Source organism: Berkeleyomyces rouxiae (genome assembly GCF_048999995.1).
Source record: "Berkeleyomyces rouxiae strain 22BRR77 chromosome Unknown BrBRR77_ptg000012l, whole genome shotgun sequence".
NCBI lineage: Eukaryota > Fungi > Ascomycota > Sordariomycetes > Microascales > Ceratocystidaceae > Berkeleyomyces > Berkeleyomyces rouxiae.
In genome coordinates, this window is record NW_027396502.1 from 149,949 (window position 1) to 165,720 (window position 15,772).

The 15,772-nt window shown below is 48.2% G+C and overlaps 6 protein-coding genes across 6 annotated transcripts; 3 read left to right on the top strand and 3 right to left on the bottom strand.

The window, feature by feature from the left end:
* Positions 1-946: 946 nt before the first annotated feature.
* On the top strand, positions 947-2,114 carry BROUX77_007315 (uncharacterized protein; the record flags this gene model as incomplete). Its single annotated transcript, XM_073752397.1, has 3 exons — positions 947-983; positions 1,045-1,273; positions 1,391-2,114. 3 exons carry the CDS (start codon positions 947-949, stop codon positions 2,112-2,114), a joined length of 990 nt encoding a protein of 329 aa, XP_073601608.1.
* A 699-nt stretch (positions 2,115-2,813) lies between these two features.
* BROUX77_007316 (uncharacterized protein) lies at positions 2,814-3,790 on the bottom strand (the record flags this gene model as incomplete). The annotated part of the gene is made up of 2 exons (XM_073752399.1): positions 2,814-3,545; positions 3,599-3,790. The coding sequence occupies 2 exons, from the start codon at positions 3,788-3,790 to the stop codon at positions 2,814-2,816; spliced, it is 924 nt and encodes a 307-aa protein (XP_073601609.1).
* Positions 3,791-4,163: 373 nt separating this feature from the next.
* Positions 4,164-7,199, bottom strand: BROUX77_007317 (uncharacterized protein; the record flags this gene model as incomplete). The annotated part of the gene is made up of 8 exons (XM_073752400.1): positions 4,164-4,768; positions 4,847-5,767; positions 5,843-6,141; positions 6,200-6,412; positions 6,545-6,559; positions 6,623-6,702; positions 6,762-6,996; positions 7,063-7,199. 8 exons carry the CDS (start codon positions 7,197-7,199, stop codon positions 4,164-4,166), a joined length of 2,505 nt encoding a protein of 834 aa, XP_073601610.1.
* A 1,365-nt stretch (positions 7,200-8,564) lies between these two features.
* Positions 8,565-9,626, bottom strand: BROUX77_007318 (uncharacterized protein; the record flags this gene model as incomplete). Its single annotated transcript, XM_073752401.1, has 3 exons — positions 8,565-9,161; positions 9,262-9,465; positions 9,519-9,626. 3 exons carry the CDS (start codon positions 9,624-9,626, stop codon positions 8,565-8,567), a joined length of 909 nt encoding a protein of 302 aa, XP_073601611.1.
* A 3,218-nt stretch (positions 9,627-12,844) lies between these two features.
* Positions 12,845-13,558, top strand: BROUX77_007319 (uncharacterized protein; the record flags this gene model as incomplete). Its single annotated transcript, XM_073752402.1, has 2 exons — positions 12,845-12,933; positions 13,003-13,558. 2 exons carry the CDS (start codon positions 12,845-12,847, stop codon positions 13,556-13,558), a joined length of 645 nt encoding a protein of 214 aa, XP_073601612.1.
* A 588-nt stretch (positions 13,559-14,146) lies between these two features.
* On the top strand, positions 14,147-15,597 carry BROUX77_007320 (uncharacterized protein; the record flags this gene model as incomplete). Its single annotated transcript, XM_073752403.1, has 2 exons — positions 14,147-14,304; positions 14,385-15,597. The coding sequence occupies 2 exons, from the start codon at positions 14,147-14,149 to the stop codon at positions 15,595-15,597; spliced, it is 1,371 nt and encodes a 456-aa protein (XP_073601613.1).
* Positions 15,598-15,772: the final 175 nt, after the last annotated feature.

The window sequence follows — 15,772 nt, forward strand, 5'->3', positions numbered from 1 at the left end:
TGGGGCGAAAGGGCATATATGGCGCAGTTTTGGGCACCGAGAGTGGGAGGGAGAAAAAGAAACCTCAAGATAGTCAGGTGGACAGCACGCGGGTAGGTGAAAGAAAGACGTGTAACTAATACTTGCACCTAACTAACTACTGTTATTCATGTCTGTACCTCGATAGTTACATGTGCCGAGGACAACTCTAAGCCCTCCTTTGCCTTTGCTTCTAGACTGAAGGGAGCAGAAAAAGACCAGGGGTGGAAGCTTGGACCCGCTGGTTAGGGGCGTAGCTGGGTTCCGAGGTTCCCATTTCTTTTGCCCGTGTCGAAGATGGGCTTGTTGGTTGTGCCGTAGGGAAAGGAGGAGAGCAAAGGAGACGGGGACGGCAAAAGGAGCAGGAGAAGGAGAAGGAGTGTAAACAATGCCCCAATGCACCGAAAAGCCTCCAGGCGAGGCCAGGCAACAGCAGCACAAGAAACAACCGCCAAAGCACCACTTATATGCTCAGCCTTTTATGCGGCACAGAGGCAGTTTTAGTGTCTGTGATCCTAGGCTTGTTTGTAGTTCTCGTCCCTTGGCTAAAGTCGCCCCCCTCCACTACCCCCTACGCTGCGTACTCTACCGTCTGACCTGGCCATTTAGTCTACGCGTTTTCCTTTGTTTAGCCTGGATGAAAAACGAAAAGAAAAGCGCTGTTGGCTATCCATCACCGGTTCCTTTCGCCTTATATTTGTTCTTTTATACAGCACGTCCGCCTTCTTGTGTCTGTCTCCCGTTCCCTTGTGCCGTCCAAGGTTGCTTTGCTTTTTTGGCCTATTCTCTCCTTTAAGTTGCACTTCATCAGGCCAGTAGCAGTCCAAAGCTCCTCGTTGTGCCTCGAGCTTTCTCTTCATATTCATTCCTTTTCATTTGCAACCCTTTTTTCTGTTGCTTCTTGACCGACAACCTTCGACCTCCCATCATGTCGGCCGCTCTCAGAAACTCGGTCGAGCCCTTGTGTTGGTTCCCATTTCCTAATATTCTACCCTCGCCAACCACGCATTGCTAACAAATCTGCAGCTATTGTCTTGGGCTTCACCATTGGCAGCATCGTCAACCGCCGTCGCGGGGACAGCCACTTTTACGAACGAGCCAACGCACAAGAAAGCGGCAAGGGCGGTATCACAACTAGCTACTGGAACGGCGGACAGAATGAAAAGGGCCGCAGCGTGTTCTGGACGCTTCTAGGGCGCTTCTTCAACAAGTTCCCGTTCTTGATAGAGATTTGGTACTGGAACTTGTCATACTGGTGAGTGTGGAACAAAGACACCCCGAGCCAGCACTCCGGCTGCCGACACCGGAAACCCACCGGCCCGCGGTTCCCCCCTTTGCGACATCACTAACACACTCTCACCCCGCTCATCAGGGTCTACCAGCTCCTCCGCGCCCTCTCGGCCCGCCTCATCGCCGGCAACCAAGCCATCTTCGAACGCGCCCAGGGCCATGCGCTTCAAGTCCTCCGCGCCGAACAGTACCTCGGCATTGCCATCGAGCAGCCATTCCAGCAATATGTGTTGACGCAGCACCCGTGGCTCATGTCCATCCTGGCCAAGATCTACTACTCGCACATCACCGTCGGCGTCTGCTTCCTGGTGTACACGTTCAAGTACGTGCCGGCACCCACCTACCAGCGCATCCGCCGTACCATCGCTATGAACAACGCCATTGCTTTCGTCATCATCACCGTGTGGCGCTGCTACCCGCCGAGACTGCTGCCGCGCGAGTACGGCTTTGTCGACATCCTGCACAGCGCGGCCACCAGCGGCACGGCTGCCAATGTGTGGAACAACAACCGCTTCCAGCTCACCATCGCGGCCATGCCCAGCTTGCACTTTGGCACGTCGCTGTACCTAGCCGTCTGCATCTGCCGCTTCTCGCCGCACCGGATGCTCCGCATTCTGGCCCCGCTCTGGCCTGCCGCCATGTTGGTCACCATTGTGGCCACGGCCAACCATTTCCTGACTGACGCCATGGTCGGGGCTATGATTCCGCTGCTGGGCTGGCGCTGGAGTCACGTGTTCCTGCGGCTGCTGCCCCTACAGGAGCGCTTGTTTGCGCCTATTGTGCGTAACTTACCAAAGACTGACTAAGCAGAGCGGGCTGGCCTGACAGACTTGTGTTTTCTTTGTTGATGTTTCCTTTCTTTTTATTGTTTATTTTTCATTCTACTTTTTTCTTGTGTCATCCTCTTGTTTGTTTACCATTCGCTCTATTTAGATGTCGGTCTTTTATTTTTTTAATTCGTATTTCTTGTCTCCCACCAGTGTTCACAAATCTCAAGACCCTATCCTTCACGTGCTCGGATCCCCTATTCGGGGTAGTCCATGAGTTGGCGTGTGCCCTCGCCTCTCCCTATCCCTACAGCCTGGATTTCGCTTGTACTAGTAGGGATTGCGAGCAAGCATGCGCATTGTTGGCCACACTTTCTTCCAGCCCGGGATGCTCGGCACTTCAAGAATAAAGGAGCCTCTCCGCATGGAAAGCCCCGTTAAATACAGGGGGTCCTCCTATCTATAAGGAACTTGATGCTGTCAACCACTTGATTTCGGCCAGAGAACGAGGATGTTTGTTAAAACCCGATCGTCATGAACGCACTTGGTCGTGACTCCGAGATGTATCCATGTATCGAAGTCTAGTTTTTACCATTGTCTCATCATTCTAGTGAACACCGGGGTGGTATATTCTCTCTGTCGACATGTACTCCGATCTCGATAATGTATCAACTCTCTCTATTAGGGTTTAATTCGCTCCACGTTACCCGATCCCATGCCCATGTGTTGCTGTCTCTCTCATTTCTGTACCTGTCCCCTTCTCTCAAGCACGAGCCATCCCGCGTTCTCCAGTCCATGTTTCCGCGCCAACTCACCGTGCTGAACCACCACCCTGTCGGCGATCCCTGTGAGCCGGAAGAGTTTACCGGTGATGCTCAAGGTACTGATGCGCGCCCATGATTCAACGTACAGGCTCCGCATCTTGGCTTCTGGAACCAGTGCCAAGGCACGTAGACCAAACGCGGTCAGAACCGTAAAGAAGCCTGTTGCCGGACCGTTGGAGATTATCAGATCGGGCAAGCCTAGGTCATTTCTACCTTGAGGCCGTTTCAATAAGGCCGGGGCCAGCATCATCACCGATGTTGCAGCCGTAAATGGCGTGCTGAGCAACGATTGGTGAATCTTGCGCGCCCTAGGAATGGTGATTACGTCAAAGGTTCCAGTTGGTGATTTTGTCTGTGTAGCCACGAAGTCTTGGTTGTGTGTTAATGCCCTTTGCTGGTCTGATTCCCATTCTTCCAAGTGAGAAATAGATAATCGGTCGCCTGAGCAAATCAGGTAGCGTCGATGGGCATTGGGGGATGCTTTGAAGCCCTGACTCATCATGTATAGCATTTCCTTGGTGTGCCCCCCCGAACCAAGGACAATTACAGTATAGAGAAGACTGTCATTCGATCTTGTCTTGGATACTGTATTCTGGGATGTTCCGCGAGGCCTATGACCCATACCGCGAAGGCGGCATATGTTGACCTTATAAGGGTTAGTCGGTGATGACCATGAAATAACGGTTGCGTTTCACATACCAGCACTGTCAAGGCAAAGGTGCACACAAACACTGGCGGTACAGCCGGTGATACATTGCCACCAAGTGCCCGGCTCACCGCTGTCACGACGCTAAATGCCAGTGAAAAGTACATCGGAAATGCGATTGGGAGCGTCAGCAGCTGAGCTGCATAGAGCGCAAAGCCGCTCGCCAACAACGAGGACGACAGCATAAATAACCTAGGCAGGTACTGAATATGTAGGTACCAAGTGTATGAGTTATTTGCTTTGATAAAAAATTAGATGGTTTTGAAGGAACGTGAAGTCAACATGGTTAGGTGTCGTTAAGTGCCATGATTGATTGAATGAATGGGCAGGGATCAGCCAGTCAACCCTAACCATCAAACCCTATATTCTCAGTTACACGAACCTCAACAACTGAATTGCGATCGTGAACTAATGCTGACGCCGCCTGGCATCACAAAAGCCAATGTATGTGTTTGTTTTCAAGAAACTGATAAGTATTATGATCTAGATAAATATAACCAAGATGAGAAAATATAAACACAATTAAAGCCAAAAATTATATTGTCACCATCGAAACCTCTAATGCAGTAGGTTAAATGAATGAGGGCGACGTGACCGCCAAAATCTAAGGAGGGTAGAAGGAACATATGATTGGTGAGGCGTCGGGGAAGCCGGAACAGTAGAGACAGGAAGAGAAGCAGTGGGAATCAAGAAGGGAGAAGTCGAAGACACATATGCTACCGTGGTATATACAGTTTCTTCTGAATAGGTATCGCTGTCAGGTTGCGATTGGTTGATTTCTGAGGCAAAAGAAGCTACTGGAGAAGTAGGAGTTTCTGGAGTGATAGAGTTCTGAATAGGAAGCAGGTTGGAAGTAGCGGTAGAGTCATGCGAAGGAGTAGAAATCGCAGATGGCTCCAAAGTTGCAAATGTTTCTAAGAGGGATGCAGTTTCTACCAAAGTGTCCCACGTTAAGCCTGCCTGGTTAGATGGCTTAAAATCCGGAGTTGGCGTCGTAGAAACAAAAGTCTGGGTTCGAGTAAATTCTGCCTGTGTCTTCCAATGCATCTCTTCAAGTTTTGACCAGGATTCTAAAGTACTTTGGCACTCTTGCGGCAAGCCTGTCGGACGAGGAGACAAATAGGGCGGAAGTTCTGTGCCAGGAGCCGTAGTTGTTATCACCGCTGTAGCAAAGAATGGAGCACAAGGGCCGGTTAGTCACGCAGGCTTAGGGTAGCCATTGTTCCTGTTAGCGCCGCTACCTTGCTTGGGCTGACCATAAGCCCAGGTTGGGCGCGAGTGGCGGTGAGTATAAAGTCGTGTAGGAACATGAGAAGCAGTACCCGGGCGGTTAGTGAGAGAAGTGGTGTTTAACGCTTGGGAACCAGTATCGGAATCGGAATCGGAGTCAGAGTCAGAGTCAGAGTCAGAGTCGGAATCAGAGTTGGAGCCCGAGCCCGAGCCCGAGCCGACACTAGAGTCTGAGTCTGCAACAGAGGTAGAGCTAGAATCGCTGCCGCCACTTTCATCACCATCATGCTCGTAGTAGGGCGTCCGCTCAGTGAGCTCAAATATGCGTTCAGCGACAGCCATTTGCTCATATGCAGCAGCCTCGATCCATCGTGGTGCCCACTCTAGCTCCATAGGATCGCTAAATTCTTCATCCTGGTACCCGTATGCCTGAAGCAGAGATACATTGAAGGCTGCCATCATAGCATGGTCCTCGTGCACAAGATTGTGACAGTGGAACATGTATACTCCAGGCCATGGACCAAAGTAAGCACGAACCGTAACATGCTCTCTTGGTGCCAGCCAAACCGTATCCTTCAAGCCAGCACTCTCGTAGTCTAAGACCTGATTGCGCCCACCTGTGCGTGATACAATTTGGAAATCGACGAGATGCACGTGGACGGGATGATTTTCATTCGAGTTATTGATCAAGTCCCATGTCTCGACTGTACCACGAATGGGATTTGCCAAAATACGCGCACGCATGTTGTCCCATGTGATGCCATTGATAGTCCAGAGACCCCGGTATTTAGCAAAAGTAAAGGAACGTTTGCGGGACACGGGCTGCGATGGGAAATCTGCCATAGACAGCTGCTTGGGGACAGTGGAAACATCTGCGACTTTGGTGTTCGAAGAGACAATGAAGCGCATGACCTTGTCCGTATGAAGGAAATCTGTAAAGGAGGTAGTTAGAAAATTTGGTACGCAGTTCCATCAATAATTTGCCTGATTAAATATTGTCTACTCACCTTCGCCAATCTGTCCACGAGCATTGACTAGTGTCAAGTTTTCGCCCTGGAACTGAGAAAAGTCTACAACAATTTCGTAGCGCTCGCCATTGGAGATATGCACTGTGTCTGCTGGCTGTGGTGCCGGGAAAAGCCCACTGTCAGACGCAATGATGTCGAAGCCAATGTTACCAGCAACAACCGAATCACGGCGGAAGCCTAGTTTGAAGGTGCGCGTCAAAGCAGCGTTGAGGAAGCGGAAACGATACTTGCGCGGCTCAACGTGAAAATGCGGCCAGGGAGCGCCGTTGACGTGGATGCTATGCATGAGTTAGTGTACCATGGACCCATGTGACAATGGAAAATCTCGATGCTCACATATCACCCGGCAGGTCGTTGATTTGGCCGCGTGGAAATACAATTTGGCCATTGGAGTCATACTGGAGAGAGGAAATGGCTAGTGGGATATCATATTGTCCATACGGACCGGGGAGATTCAGGCTGGCTTCGTTTGCGTCTTTGAGAATATGGAAGCCAGCAAGGCCATAATACACGTTTTGTGCGGTGATATGAGCAGCGTGATCATGATACCTATTCCTTGGTTAGTGCCAGGACATTTGATATACATCACTATTAGATGGTGCATAGACTATTGTGAACCAGTTATATTGTAGCACAATTCAGCCAATGACATATTAATTCAATGGGAAGTTGGTGTCCTACCATTGTGTTCGAGCCCTGAAAATGATATCATGTTAGCCTTTTTTCTCAATGTTAGGCATCAATACAAAAGCGACTAACACTTGGCCATTGGGGTAGTAATAATCCTTGTATTGTCCAGGTTGAATGCGATCATCAGCCCAGCCATCCCATGGTGCACGCTGGATTAAAATTGATTGTCAGTATCAAAAGCTACCAGCAATCGGAAAGGAATACACACATTAAAGGATCCGTGCAAATGGCAACTGGTGTTCACGCTCAGACTATTTGTAATGCGGACTACACTCTCAATACCCTTGTCCTCGATGAAGGTTGGGCCGGGGACTATGCCGTCGTAACCGCGGAGCTTGGTGGGAGGAAGGCCTGGGTAGATCTGTCGTGTGAACTCAGTTTCTTTGACTTCATAGTACTTGATTGGTGCACCGGTAGCGTTGTGATAAAAGACCTGGCTGGGCCTAGAAAAAGTGTAGCATGTTAGTGATATACATTTCGTCGTGGTATTGCGATGCATAGTTGATTACCATTTCTGCTGCTTCACAGGTGGAATAGGCAAGGGCTGTGTGTACAGCCAGCGATATTCAGGGCTCACCCAATCACGCCCCTCAACAACACCGGCGACCAGCACCGCGAGCTTGAAAGCGGTGATAAGTGGTGGCATTCTATGGGAAGGGAAACAGTGAATGGAACAGATTAAATTGGAGTGGATGAATGAAGAACAGAGGAAAAGACAACGGAGTAAAGAACAGAGTAAAGAAACGCAAGTCAAGGGAAGTAAAAGAGTGACGATAAAGAGCGATTTGACAAAAATGAGCGTGTGTAGGAAAGGTCCGGTAGGAGACAAGTCTCATCGAGAATTACCATTAAGGGCGCGGGCCTGGTGCTATTTTATACATCAACCAAGGTCGTCGCATCAGATACTCGCCGATCACCAGCAGTGCCAGGGAAACCTCCGTAGCCAAGGCCCGCTATGCTTTGAAATAATCCAAACTACCTGATAGTATACAGCCCAAGACAATAATATCTTGTGTACGCCGCGCTTATAGTGGCTGTACTTGCAGAGTAAGCCCTGCGCTGAGCCTGGTCGATCTTGCCTACACAACACGAGCCCTCGCTTTAAGCTTGTTCCCTATGTTCTTCTTCATCTTTGTTCCGCTCCTATTCTCCGTCTTTATCTCGTCCCTCCTCCCGATTTAGCCAAAGATCTTTTGTATTCCCGTGGGTTATACGTTTTTGTACCTCCTATAATGTATGCATGTGCTCCCTGAGATGCATGTTCCTGCATTTATCCCTATGTCTTATACTAACTAGTTGTAGCTCAAGGAAAAGCCAAGATCGCCGAAGCCACAGTCCTTCATATACAGCTATTCAATCAGGTAACCATGTGCTTTGTGCTTCTCGTTTTCGATGATCAGAGTTTTTGGACACGTCAAGACTATGGCTGAGCTGTGCAGCAGAGACAGCTCAATCATGATCGTCTCATGATAGAAAATCATGAGCTTTGGGTACGAGTAAAACATTAGTGGCCCACTATAAGTCTAAACACCACAGCTAAAAACCTCCATGGGTAAGTCAGTTGTACCTATTGTCTTCCAGATGTACTTGGTGTGTAGAAACGAGGACTCACTCCGTTACTTGTGTGGAGCATGTCACGAAAGAATCTGTAACAGGAATAAAGACACGGGTTTCTTCGACTGTGTCCCTCCATGTGGAACTTGAAGGATATAGAAAGCCCAAGCCCAGTATTGATCTACATTCATTTAACGGGCTCGACTTTCTTTTCGTGACTGACATGAATAGTTCTTCGATATCAGCTGCACAGTCCATGTCGTACAGAGACTTTTGTACTACAGTAACCTTGTTGTATGTACATGTTCAGCCCATCAGCTGGGAGGATACTTGGAGACAACCGCTTCTGTGTAGCTCATCAATATGTCGCAGTATCCTTCACTTGATATTACTGAACACTTCGTTAAGCTGCCTGGGATAAGTAATCTATCCGAAATCTAGTGTGTGGTCTTCACAACTAACACAACCCCGGGACGACAACCCACTTTCTGCGAATTTTCTCCTCACCAAAGGTTTCTTCATACCACTTCTTTCCATTCCATGCTCTTGGGAACATGGCCATAATCTCATTGACCAAGAATGACCGAGCTGGAACACACCCGAAGCCCGCAGCTATCCAGAAGCCGAGCCATTCGATCCACTCACAGAGGTAATGCGGATACAAAATCCATTTGAACAGCATTGCTTCAGGAACGCGATAGTGTTTATGCACACTTATATCCTCAGCCATCATATTTCCGCCTCCCGCCATGTTAATGCGCCCACGTCTGCGTCTCTCAACGCGACGAATCTCGCGAAGCTCCTCATCGTGGAAGAAGTTGCCCATGAGTCCAATATAAAACAGCGCGATGCCAACTACAAACTGAATCATGCTCCAGGAATAGGGGGTCCAGTCTTCTGTAGTGGTAGGGCCATAGCCGCCAAGCCACGCACCAATACTAATTCCATTGCAGACCTGGAATATAATGGCATTGGCCCAAATGAGAACATGAATAGGCGACATGCTGGGCTGCATAAATGGAAATAGAACCGCCCTGTACACGTAGTGAATAATCTGTAAAGGTTAGGGCAAATGCGTCAGCGATGAGAACAAAGATGATTAAGAAAGCTAGGAAATCAGAGATGGATAGTCGTGAACTATACACTATACTTACAAACAGCGCACCAAGAACTCTATTTTGCCAGGGCAGTTCTGTGATACCCAATCTTTCTGGAAGCACTGTCATAGTATACGACAAGATCAAGAAGCCCGGGACTTCCATAGTCAGCCAGGCCCAGCGGCCGGAAATGTTGAACAGACTGTTGACACTAGTCTTGCCCATCCCGTACCAGCTGATTATGAATTGCAGCGCCCCTAGCTATTTGGGATTAGTGAGAGCGAACCGATGGGTTTTGCAACAAGGAGACATACGACTGGAAAGAGTATCGAGAACACGGTCGAAATCAGCTCCCAGTTAGCACGCGTAGGGGGCAGCCATTCACTTGATATGACGGCCAAAAGACCCTCGGAGATTAACATGATAGCAGGCAAAGAAACAAAATAGACGGAGGTTGATTGATCAAAGACGCGTTTGTGATGAAGTTTTAACCAATTCAAGAAAACACGAGTTGTTTTGGTCTAGGAGATTTCCATAGCTACAACATGGATGATTTGGTTGTCTATTCAGGTTGTGGGACCGTGTTACTAGGGTTACCACAGACAGGGTTAGTGATGGCCGCAAATCGTAGTCGTTAATGATCAACATGATGAAGGGGGCTCGGCTTGTACAAAAGCAAAACCTTTCACGATGATGTGCTTCTCTTGAGAAAAGAAAAAACTAAGCCAAAAATATCCTGACCCTAACTAACTAACTAATACAAATCAGAGTTGTAGAAAGGACCTTGATGAAGACAGTGGCACAACTGTGGCGCGATAGTACTGCTGCTTGTGACAAGATGGAATGGATACTACCGACAAATGTTTTCGGCCTATACTATAGACACGAAACGGGGAAGTAGCCTGAGATGATTTCAGTATAGCCAATGCGGGCTGGACTGAGTGAACCCTTGAACCCATATCGAAGTCACCTTGCAGCCTGGAATCTGAAGCAACGTTAATTTGACGACGCAACAAATGAAATTTCGTATCGACACTAACTCGGTCAGAGTGAACAGCTCTAGATGGCAATACCACTTACTATAATTTTCGCGAATCATTGTCAAAGTTTGACGCCCTGTTGACACAGACACAGCCCTCACCGTTAGTGAAATTCTACTACATAGCATCGTACAAGCAGGCTGTCAATCTAAAGGCATTATCCTTTTCTAGTTGTGTAGGGCAGTGAGAACCCAATGAGCAATAGATATACTAGTAGGTATAGTCAAGTAGTGTGATAATTTCAGGAGGTAGAAGAAAGCAATAACAATGGAGGTCCCAAACCAAGAGTATAAAGATGCAAAATCGGCTTTTGACTGGAACCCATCCTGGCTCGCTTGACACAACGTCCTGGCTCTCCTAGGCTTTATACGGAGGGATTGGCGGGAGCCGTTACTCAATGCCTCCCGCCTGTAGCGGATACGGCCTTGCTAGAACCTAAAGACATGGTGAGGTGTTAGGTAGCCGATGATGATAGCTAAAGAAGATATATTTTTTTCAGATTACGAACTTGATTTATCGCAGCTTCAAAGAAAAGGTTAAAGTACTGTCTCTAACTATGGAAAAATGAAGAACGTCAGGGCACAATTCTACTAGTTTCCTATCTTTTAATGGGCGATAGAATAGGGAGGAAGGGCAGGTAAAAAAGGAGGCGAAAATCAGCAGCTGAACCTTTTGCTTCCCAATGGCTCCCTTTTCTAGTTATAGCAGCTGGCTTGTAACCCCAGGGAAAGTCGGCGATTTCCTAATCTATCTTCAATTTGATAGGAAGGTACACAACCGGAGCCCATGTTTTCTAGCTACGAAGACACTTTGCTTTTAGATAGGGCGAGAATGTATTTTGTCACAGGAGTGCATGTAGCAAAAGCTTCAGTAGTTGGACACGTGTCAACGCTTCTTTACTTCACTGACCGCGTAGTTTCAACTGTAATTGTTGCTGCACATAGTTCTGTTGTTCTGGCGAGATCCATTGTGCTCAAGAGCTGCAAATATGAACGCATTAGATAGTTTAACTAGATTTTTTCTTCAAATTTCAATGTTGAGCCAGTGCTTAGATCGCATTGTCGGTATTGCGATCATAGATCCTCAGGACACTGCTTGCGGACAAGAAGTTCAACAATCATTCCCACGACGTGTGGTTAGAGTTCTTCCTGAAGAGGAAGGTGTCGCAAGATTCCAACTAGGGCCTTGTGTCAAAGCCGGAGTGTTTGTACAACCATGTAACCCTAAAGATAAAAGGGTTATATTTTGCTTTCGTCAGTGCTCGCTGCACACTCCCTTCCGCTTGAGCGACGGCCTTCCATTAATCCTTTGTGTTCCAATGCCTGCCCTCCGACGACAGTCTCTTTTTAAAATATTTTGTTTGTTTACTAGAACCGGGTGTTCGTGTCTTTCATCTGTTGGGTTGTTTCTATCAGAAGCGGCAATAGAGGCGGCCATTCACCGTCTCTGTTCCCTGCGGCCTCCGTGGGAATGGAATCAAGCTTTTGACAGGAATGTGCCAGCCTTCTAAATCCATACCCCGGTTGCGGTATTGAGATTGAGACCTGGCATCTACAAAACTGCCAACGGAAAAGAAGCAATCAAAGCTTAAGCCACAACTGAGACACCCAACAAAAGATGTTGGCTTCTTCGGCGGAGAGAGAGAGACACAGTCTACCTATCGCCGCCTTGTGGGGCTGAATGTGGAAGAAATTGGTGGTCTCGATAAACACGCGAGAGTACTCAGGGAGGGCACTCTTCCTCTTTCTCAAAGCAGCTCTTAACTTAACTATATTTATCGCCCACATATCTCAAAGCGACTCAATTCGGCGCCGGATATAAACTCAGCGTGGTTCCGCATTTTACTTCCTGGTGAACAGGTTGGCGTCCGGTTCGGGATATGTGTTTCCTCCTAGTAGGAGTGACCGGTTTAGGGCACAGTAGACAGAGACGGCAGAGATATCTTATCTTCATGTACATAACTACATGTAAATATAAATACACACAAAATAACTCCTGGGCAACTGCTTCTAGACTGAAACACTCTAGTTGCATATTTGGCGATCAGAAGACGCCTGCTCTAGTAGATAGAGGCAATAACAGTAGTCATTTATTTATCAACGACATCTGCTGGTCCTGCCCTGTCTCTTCTGAGTTCTTTCCCCTTCCCATGTGGCTTGCTAATGACATCGGAGGCGTTGTTATATAGATCGACTCTCTTGCTTTCCTGCACCTTTGTCTTCTCCTCTCTTTTACTCTCAGTCAACTCCGCGTGTTGGTCCAGCTTTCCTACCCGCTCGTATCGTTACCCAGAACACAAAAACTCACCTACAAAGAATAAATTATTTTATGTTTTTTTATAATATTTTATACTCTTTTCCCTCCTCGCAACTTCTCACTTACTATCTTCTGGATCGACAATTTCCACCTCTTTCACCCCATCCAGCCCGATACACTGTGGTTACTACACTTCTTCGGTGTATTCCGGTCTCTAAAAGTTCCCGAGTTCCAACCCCCAACTTCCGTCGCCTACTCCCCCTCACTTTAGTATTCTTCCAGCCCTCAATTCAGACCTATATCAAGTTATTATCTTTATCTACATACTTCTCGCTCGTAACATCATGTTCGGCAGACTTTACAAAGACATCCCGCTTTATGTGGCCCTTTCCATGCACCCCCACAAGCATGAGGGAGACGCTGCCTTTTCACAGTAAGTCAGGCTATCCTGCCTTGATGATTCACACCAGCAACACTAACCCCTGATGTTTCACTCTACCAGATACCATTGGTCCATTGTTGCTGGTCCGTCAATTGAGACACCGCTTTCCAAGGGCACTCGCTACCACCTAATCTACACGAAAGAAGGAAATGATTACATTGCCCGCGTCGAAAAGGACCGTATTCCTCTTGGCATCGGCTCAGGACTTGTGATTAGAGCAAAAATTGGCATGCTCACCAAGATGCAGGACCTAGAGCACATTATCACCAGCCTACCCATTGTCAATCTTGTCGAGCCTACCTGTGAAATGTGGGTTGCGCAGGTGGTATCTACGCTCAACAAGCGAGTTAATATCTTACGGAAATGGTGCCTGGAGTGGTACATGGTGCGCGCCTGGGTGTTGGCCATGGCCGAAGACGCAGGACAGGGCTACAAGACGGACATGAGCTATAACCGGGTGGTTAATCTAGCTAAACGGATGCGCTCGTTGCCCGATCAAAGGTACTTTTCTATGCGGCCAGTTTTGATGCAGTCTAAAAGTTTTGCCGATGATATGTCGTCGGCTCTGTCTCTGGCTAGCACCGAATCCTTGCTAGAAAAAAAGATGTGGTCATAGTATCAGTGCGTGGAAGGGTGGCCTTTGTTGCAGTCTTGTTTGGGTATGCATTGTCTTTGGAAAGCTTCTACTGAGCTGAGCCTGCCTCTAGAGGATTTGCCATTTTTGGTGAAGCTAGGCTTGGCTCCTGGAGTTGCTTGGTTGTCGGCGTTAAAAGTGACTGTTTGATGTCATATTTGCCAGAGGTCAGCGGTGTTTAATTCTCATGCTTGTTCTAATCATCATCGTCGTTCAAACTATACCACGTGATATTTGTTTATATTAACCCTATTTTAGCTCTCAGACGGACCCTAGACTTGTGCTTTGTTTTGTGCTGTTGATCACGCAATCTGCAGGATTATTACCGCTGTCATGAATTGGGAAAGAAGCTGTAGATATTTGTACTCTAAGGGCGTAGTTGCCCCTCCTCGCTATCGGTGTTACACAGACAGTGGGGGCACGGATCAAGAAGGCAGTTTCCATTTAATCGAGAACATCGAGCTCTCTTTGCGACGTTTGAGTCATTATTTCCTTTCTCCATCTTTAAGCGGGCACATCTTCTTTTTTACCAAGTTTCGTTGAAGACTAGGAGATCACCCGGAAGGCTTGATGTTTGCTCGATCGATCTCGGGACTTTTTATTAACCATCTTCCCGTCATCTTTCTGTCTAATTTTAGAGTCTACCTGAGGCCATTTTCCACAGCCATGGTCACCAACGAAAGTATGAAGCCTGCGGCACGCGTGTCGGGCCAGAGACAAGACATTTGGTGAGTCTGTCTGCTAATCTTGTGCTATAGTGGACATTCTATAAATCTAGGAACGGCTGCTAACCGGGCTTTTGTCGTAGGTCCATCATCAACGAGGCTGCCGCCGCCTCCCCCCACCAGCCCATTGTCAACATGGGGCAAGGATTCTTCGGATACAACCCTCCTCCTTTCATCATTGCCGCTGCTCAGGAGGCCCTCACACGAGTCGAATGCAATCAATATTCTCCCACTAAGGGCCGTCCGCGCCTCAAGAAGGCCATCGCTGATGCCTACTCTCCTCTGTGGGGCCGTCAATTGAACCCCGAGACCGAGGTGACTATCACCACCGGCGCCAACGAGGGCATGCTCAGTGCTTTCATGGCCTTCATCGAACCTGGAGATGAGGTCATTCTCATGGAGCCATTTTTTGACCAGTATATCAGCAATATTGAGATGGCAGGTGGTAAGATCCGATATGTGCCTCTTCACCCGCCGAAAGATGGTTCCGAGCGTACGTCATCAGCTGGTGAATGGACGCTGAACTTTGACGAGCTAGAGGCGGCGTTTTCGTCGCGCACTAAGATGCTGGTGCTGAATACACCGCACAACCCTGTGGGCAAGGTGTTTTCGAAGGCCGAGCTTGAGAAAATTGGCGCGCTGTGTGTCAAGCATAATGTGCTCATCCTGTCAGACGAAGTGTACGATCGCCTGTTCTACGTGCCGTTTACACGCATCGCCACGCTGTCACCTGAAATAGAGGCGCTCACATTGACTGTTGGTTCAGCGGGCAAGAACTTTTATGCCACCGGGTGGAGAGTGGGCTGGCTGATTGGGCCTGAGGAGCTGATCAAGTATGTGGCAGCTGCGCACACGCGCATTTGCTACTCCTCAGTGTCGCCGTTGCAGGAGGCCTGTGCTGTAGGCTTTGAGGAAGCAGACAAGCAAGGTTTCTGGACTTCTGCTGTCAAGGATATGAAGGCAAAGATGGACCTGTTCAACGAGATTTGGGATGAACTTAGCCTGCCCTATTCGGAGCCTGAAGGTGGATACTTTGTGCTGGTGAACATGGCCAAGGTGCAGCTACCGGAAGGCTACCAATTCCCGCCGCACGTGGCAGAGCGGCCGCGCGACTTCAAGTTGGCGTGGTTCTTGATTCAGGAGCTGGGCGTGGCGGCGATTCCGCCTACGGAATTCTACACTGATCAAAATGCCGCGATGGCAGAAAACTATATCCGCTTTGCTGTGTGCAAGGAGGATGTGGTGCTCGAGCAAGCCAAAGAAAGATTAAGAGGCCTGAAGAAGTACATTAAATAGTGAAGGATTATATGGCTAGTGGCAGATGGAATATAAAAAAAAAAAGAAAAACATGAATTTCAAGAACCAGCTTGCCTGGTTGGTGCAACAATATATATAATGCAGAAGAGAACGCCTTTCTAACAAGAATGCCATGAATATGAACAGATGTGACAAACAAAGCCCAAAGTAAAAC